The following is a 6,030-nucleotide window of genomic DNA, read 5'->3' as shown; positions in this document are numbered from 1 at the left end:
ACAATTTGTCACAACAAAAAGGTCTCTTGTGACACCTGAAAGGCAGACACATTTATTATGCGATGTTTTAAGAGTTGTGCACAGACGACAACCGTGTCGAGATGGCAAGTACACACACGCACGCACGCACACCAGTAAAGAGAGAAAAATGGTACTTCGCAGGAGAGACCCCCCAGTGACATAAAAGCCCTGCAGCTGTTGCTGAACTACACTCCCAGCAACATCTCAATAAATGGTACTACTGCTTGCCCCCCCCCCAATGCAATACAGACCGGCCCAGGGTCCGACTCAGTAAGCAGCCGCTCCCCACGTGGCCATCACAGCCGGCGGCCACGCTCAAGGGTGGTCTCCCTGCTGGGGGCTCTCTGGCGCCGCCTGCCAAAGGCCACGATCCGCGCGCCCACGCGCGCTTGCCCCTCCTAGGGAGAGCGGCCTGAGCGCATCAGGCCCAAGGCTTCAATCCCCGGCGGCAGCGGCTCCGAGAGGGTCCTGCCTAAAACCTTGGAGAGAGCCGCTGCCAGTCAGAGCGGACAGTTCCTTTAGACCCCAGTTCAGACCCCTCCCTGCGGCTCGTTGGCCAGCGCCCACGCAGCGCCTTACACGGGGGAGGCGGCGGGAGCAGCCGATTATGACACGCTGGGGGCAGGGGTCCCGGGCGCGGGGAGGCAGCGCCGCGCCGGCGGCCGCGGGGGGCTGTAGCCAGGCGCGATGGAGCGCAAAGAGCATCGGGGGGGCGGGAGCCCGGGCGGCGGCGGGGGGCTTCCTCCTACGCGGGCGGCGGCAGCCTCCGCCGGGGCGCCGTGCGAGGGCGAGGCTGGCTCGGTGGTGCAGCGCACCCAGGTGCTGCTGCTGGCCGGCGAGCCCGACGGAGACCCGTCGGTGCTGAGCTCCTTCGCGCAGCACGTGCTGCCCGCGGCCGGCGGCGAGCCGGCCCGGCGGACAGCAGCGGCGGCGGATACCCCGGGCGAGCCCAGCAGCGCCCACCAGCCACCGCCGTCCTCGCAGCTTCAGCTTCCAAGCCCGGCGGCGCCGTCGGGGCAGCTGATCTTCTTCCTGTGCCGGGCGTCCTCGCTGCAGGAGCGGGCGGAGCGCCTGCGGGAGGTGCTGCGCGGCGTGCGGGAGCAGAGCCGCGGCGCCCCGGCCGCCCTGGTGGGCGTGATCGTGCAGCCGCGGCCCGAGGAGGAGCGGGAGGCCCGCGGGCGCCTGGAGGACCTGCTGAGCGAGGTCTTCCCGGCGGCGGCGCCCGAAGGCGTGCCCGTCGAGATCCACACTGCCGTCTTCTCGCCCGGCAGGCCCGCGGGCGCCCTGCAGCTCTACCGGGTCCAGAAGAAGCGCCTCTCGCTCCAGAAGACGGGTGAGGGGGGCGGAGGACGGAGGAGCATCATCATCATGCCCAAGGCTTCAATCTCCTGCCTGGAACCTCGGAGAGAGCCGCTGCCAGTCAGAGCAGACAGTACTGACTCAGAGGGGCCAGTGGCCCCACTCAGTAGGAGGCAGCTGCCCCTGTTCCTCAGAGCTCCAAGTCACAGCACTTGCTTGCTTTTGCATGCAGGAAGCCCCAGGTTCAACCCCTGGCCACCTAAGCAGCTTGACATGGAGTCTGGCCCTTGGTCCAGTATTGTCTGCACTGACTGGCAGCAGCAGCTCTCCACAGTTTCAGGCAGGGGTCTCTCCCAGTCAGGGGCATAACTACCATTAGGCAAGGGGAGGCGGCTGCCTGGGGGCCCCCACGCCTCGAGGGGCCCCCCAGAGGCAAGTCACATGACTATATATTGTGAAGTTTGTGTATATCAGCGAGGGGCCCTTCTTAAAATTTTGTCTCTGGGCCCACTCCAGTCTCGTTACGCCCCTGCTCCCAGTCCTACTTGGGGAGGCTGCCAGGGAGGGAACCAGGGGGCTTCTGAAGGCAAAGCAGAGGCTCTGCCACAGAGCTGCAGCCCCATCTTCCAGCAGACAGGGCTCACATGAAGGGTGTCCAATTGCAAACCGAGGCAGACCCTGCTTAGCAACGGGGACAATGCATGCTTGCTGCCACAGCCCTTTCCTGCGGCCTCCCTCCCGCCAGCAACTCATATTTGCAGGCACAGGCCTCTCTCCCCACCTGCGAGGGTTCCGTTCCTGGAAACCCAGGAAATTCGCGGTAGGTGAGATATAGACTTGAATGGGAGATGGGGGTTAGGGGAATTGAGAAAGTGCCAAAAAAGCCACCCCCCAAAACACACACACACACACAAAAGTGAACCACCCAACCCCTGGAAAAGACCCCCCCAAACCCCTAAAAATCACCCCAAACCTACCCAAATGGCTCCGAACCAAAGCAAAATGACTTTGACCCCCGGAATGACCCCGTGACCTCAGAAATTGTCCCCCAAAACCGCCCATCGTTTTTAAAAAAGGCTCCAAACTGTGAATACTCGGGTCACAGTTGGCAAGGGTGGTGACAATTTTCCAATTGCGGATACTCAGATCTCCGATTGGCAAACCTGCGATACGCGAGGGACGACTGTATACTCACAGGGCGTAGCTAAAACTGAGCAGATGGGCTCAAAGAACCCGGAGCCCCGTTCTCCACCCCTCCCTATTTCATTCGCCTCCAGAGAAGCGAACAACACAGGGCCCCCTCTCCCCTAGCTACACTCCTGGGTATACTGCCTCTGAACATGGAGGCTCAAAGAGAGGAAAAGCCTCACCTGAATAGTAAAGCCCTACTTTTTTCTCTCCCTAAAGTCAGCTCGCATTGGCTGGACAAATCCATGATGCTGCAGATTTTGGGCGCAATGCTGTCTGTAGGGACCGTGGTGTTTGGAGGCTACTACTTCTACAACAACCCCGTTGTGTGACGTGTGCTTTCCTGCCTGTGCGTCTCCATCCCTGTGTGGTTAATTAAGGTGGGTAGCAAGCAAGAGCCCTGTTTGGGGAGAAGGTTGTATTATTTCCGTCTGATTTCGAGTGCCGTTGTAATTGGTGGGGCCGGGGTTAAGGTGGGCTGTGGGGCGGGGGAGATAAATGACTGTATGTGGTAGTTCCCAAGTCTAAGCACTTGAGATCTTGTTCAGTAGCCAAGAGTTGAATGCTCTCATTGATCTTTGGCAAATGCCAACATTTAGCCCCCTTAGAGATGGGCAAAATCGCATTTTTGCGTTCACAGCTGTCTGTGTGATCTTATCACCCCTCCTTTATCCCGGCCCCCAAATGATGAGGGTCAAACTGCACTCATCTCTGCACAGAGAGGAAAGGGTCAGGGTCACAATGAACAAATTGTACTTCTCCACGGAGTTGTCTCAGGAGGACAGGCCTGCCCATTTTCATGTCTGTGCCTCCGACAATATCACTAACATTTTGCAGCATTCTTTGAGTTGTCACCCCTCAATTTTGGGGGTGCTGGGCATTGTAGTTTAATTGCATCTGGCAGACCCCATGTTAAGAACCACTGGTCTAGAGTAGTAATTATTTAGGTATATTTATTTTGTAATTAAATATAATTATAAAAATATATATTTGTATTCTGAATTGTATAGTAATTATTTTTGTATATTTATTTTGTAATTAAATATAATTTAAAGTTAAATTTGTATTCTGTATTGTATAATGATTATTTTAGATAATAGACATAATTATTTTAGATTAATATTCTAGATTAATAATTGTGTTATATAATGTTGAATTAATTTTGTAGATTGATAATGATTTTGCCCTCAACTACCCCCCCACCCCCAATTTAATGTTTTCCCTCATTTCTCTTCCAGTTGTGCCCATCTGGATCTTCGGCTGTCACCCGAAATAAAATAAAATCAAAATCAAAAAGGCAAGGCTGCATGTGTACAGTTGAGCCAACTTGGGGTCTAGTCTCCAAATCAGGGGTTGAATGCTTTGAATGCTGTGGAGCTGCAACTACCAACCACAATTCCCAATCTCGGGGCCTCCAGGACTACAACTACCATCGTCCACTGTGGCAGGGGATGATGGGAGGTGTAGTCCCATAATATCTGAAGACCCCAGGCTGCTCTAAATGGCCAGAGTCACATCCTGACAATCAGATCGTGTGACCATCAAGGCTCCACTTCACTTTTGATCCAAAATAACGTGTACACCCTCTGTTTAAAGCGAAAAGGTCGTCACACTTTCAGGGCAATATGTGCACCGAACAATTCAGGGCGGTTTGCAAAGACTGCAAAAAGGATCTCTCTCCAAACTGGGCGAATGGGCAACAAAATGGCAAATGAAGTTTAGTGTAAGTTTAGAGTGATCCACCGTGGGTGTGGGGGACACACCTCTAATTTCACAGACACTAATGGGACCTGAGACCTGTCAGACAGTGCCTAACCAGGAGAGAGATTTTTGGGGTCGTGATGGATAGCTCAGTGAGAACATTAATCCAAACGACAACTTCAAACTATGATTACAAATATGAATACTGCTGGTCAACAGACATTCTCAAAATGGTTTACAAATAAAAACGAAGAAGAGATACATCAGATGGTTCCGCGGCTCAAAAGGGTTAACCATTCCTGTGAACCGCCTAGAGCAATCTGAGTGAGACGGTATAAAAATCTAATAAATACAACAAACTAAAACGAAACACAAGATAAGACACCAGCAATCACCAGACATGCTGTGCTGGGTTTGGATCCAACATTGACTCGGCATGTGGCGGTTGTGGAAAAGGCAAACTCCTTAATCGGGATCGTTAGGAAAGGGAGTGAAAATAAAACTGCTAATATTATCATGCCTTTATACAAATCTGTGGTGCAGTCACGTTTGGAGTGCGGTATACAGTTCTGGGCACCGTATCACAAAAAAGGAAATTGTAGAACTGGAAAAGATAGAGAAGAGGGCAACCAAGATGATCAGGGGTCTAGAGCATCTTTTTTTTTTAATGAGGCAAGGCTCTAACATTTGAGGCTTTTTAGTTCAGAAAATAAGTTATAAGTGGGGGAAAACGGTACAGGTTTAGAAAACCATGCATGTTGTGAACAGACAGCTTCTCCTCCCTCTCTCACAGCACTAGAACCAGAAGGCACCCCACAAAATTGATTGCCAGGAGATTTAGAACAGACAAAAGGAAGTTCTATTTCACACAGCACATAATTAATCTTTGGAATTCACTGCCACAAGACGCGATAGCCACTAGCCTTCGCCACCCAGTGAAACTGGCGGTAGATTCAGGACAGACCAATCATACCTGAGACCCAAGTATTAAATTACAGAATGCACAATTATCAAGCGGAACGCTTTCAAATTAAAAATTGCTTGAGTCTAATCGTTTCCAAAAAGCTCTGTTTTAAAGACTTCCTGGAGTAACACAACTTGGTAGCCAGGCTTAAGCCGACACGAGCAGCTGAGTTATACAGGTATTTGATATTTAACCGGTAGTTCTGATCTGCTGCTCTGTGTTCTTACTCACCACGAACCCCTGCGACAGGGCAGGTCAGAAATCCGAAGCAACTGTGCGGTCCGGAGAGTTCAATTTGGATCACAGCGCCCCAGGTCGGAGTCCTATCACCTCAGGTACGGATTTGAGGCCTTACAGTCTCCTGACTCAGTTTTCCACCTGGGAAAGGGGCATTAAAAAAAGAATATTAAAAAGAGTCAGAGTGGTGTAATGGTTAGTGCACTGAAGCAGGACCTGGGTGGTTGGGCTGGCCACTTCTCTCCAGTGGCGCTCTTTGGACTGGACTTCCAGGTGGAGGTCCAGCCCCCTGCAGGCCTGGGGGGCCTCCAAATGCTGAGCGGTCCACTGGCAGGATTGCCCATGCAAAATGTGATATCTCACATAGGTCAGTGGGAAGTATCTTATTCAGAATATCTTCTAATAAAAGAGAGTTTCCAGCTTTCCCTGAGCATGTTCTGGTGTAAAAAAATGCATTGCAGCTTATCTATTGGCAGCGGCAGGAGCGGCAGCGCACCCCCGCTGCAAAAAGGGGGGGGAAAGGCCTTGAGGTCCAGGCTCCAAAATTACCTAGGTGCACCTCTGCTTCTCTCTCAGCTTAACCCAAGATGCAGGGTTGTTATGAGAAAAATACATAACCA

General features: G+C 52.4%; 1 protein-coding gene across 1 annotated transcript; it reads left to right on the top strand.

Moving 5' to 3' along the window:
- The first annotated feature begins 708 nt into the window (after window positions 1-708).
- LOC128336124 (uncharacterized) lies at window positions 709-3,863 on the top strand. The gene is made up of 3 exons (XM_053275309.1): window positions 709-1,354; window positions 2,728-2,888; window positions 3,747-3,863. The coding sequence occupies exons 1-2, from the start codon at window positions 709-711 to the stop codon at window positions 2,838-2,840; spliced, it is 759 nt and encodes a 252-aa protein (XP_053131284.1). The 3' UTR covers window positions 2,841-2,888; window positions 3,747-3,863.
- Window positions 3,864-6,030: the final 2,167 nt, after the last annotated feature.

This window comes from Hemicordylus capensis, chromosome 12 (assembly GCF_027244095.1).
Source record: "Hemicordylus capensis ecotype Gifberg chromosome 12, rHemCap1.1.pri, whole genome shotgun sequence".
Taxonomy (NCBI): Eukaryota; Metazoa; Chordata; class Lepidosauria; order Squamata; family Cordylidae; genus Hemicordylus; species Hemicordylus capensis.
This window is presented reverse-complemented; position numbering and strand designations above follow the sequence as displayed.

What these genes read in the sequence shown, in the direction of transcription:
- LOC128336124 (XM_053275309.1), top strand. Translation starts at nt 709, where the DNA reads ATGGAGCGCAAAGAGCATCGGGGGGGCGGGAGCCCGGGCGGCGGCGGG. An exon ending in CCTCTCGCTCCAGAAGACGG is followed by an intron (nt 1,355 to 2,727) that starts GTGAGGGGGGCG and finishes CTCTCCCTAAAG; the next exon opens with TCAGCTCGCATTGGCTGGAC.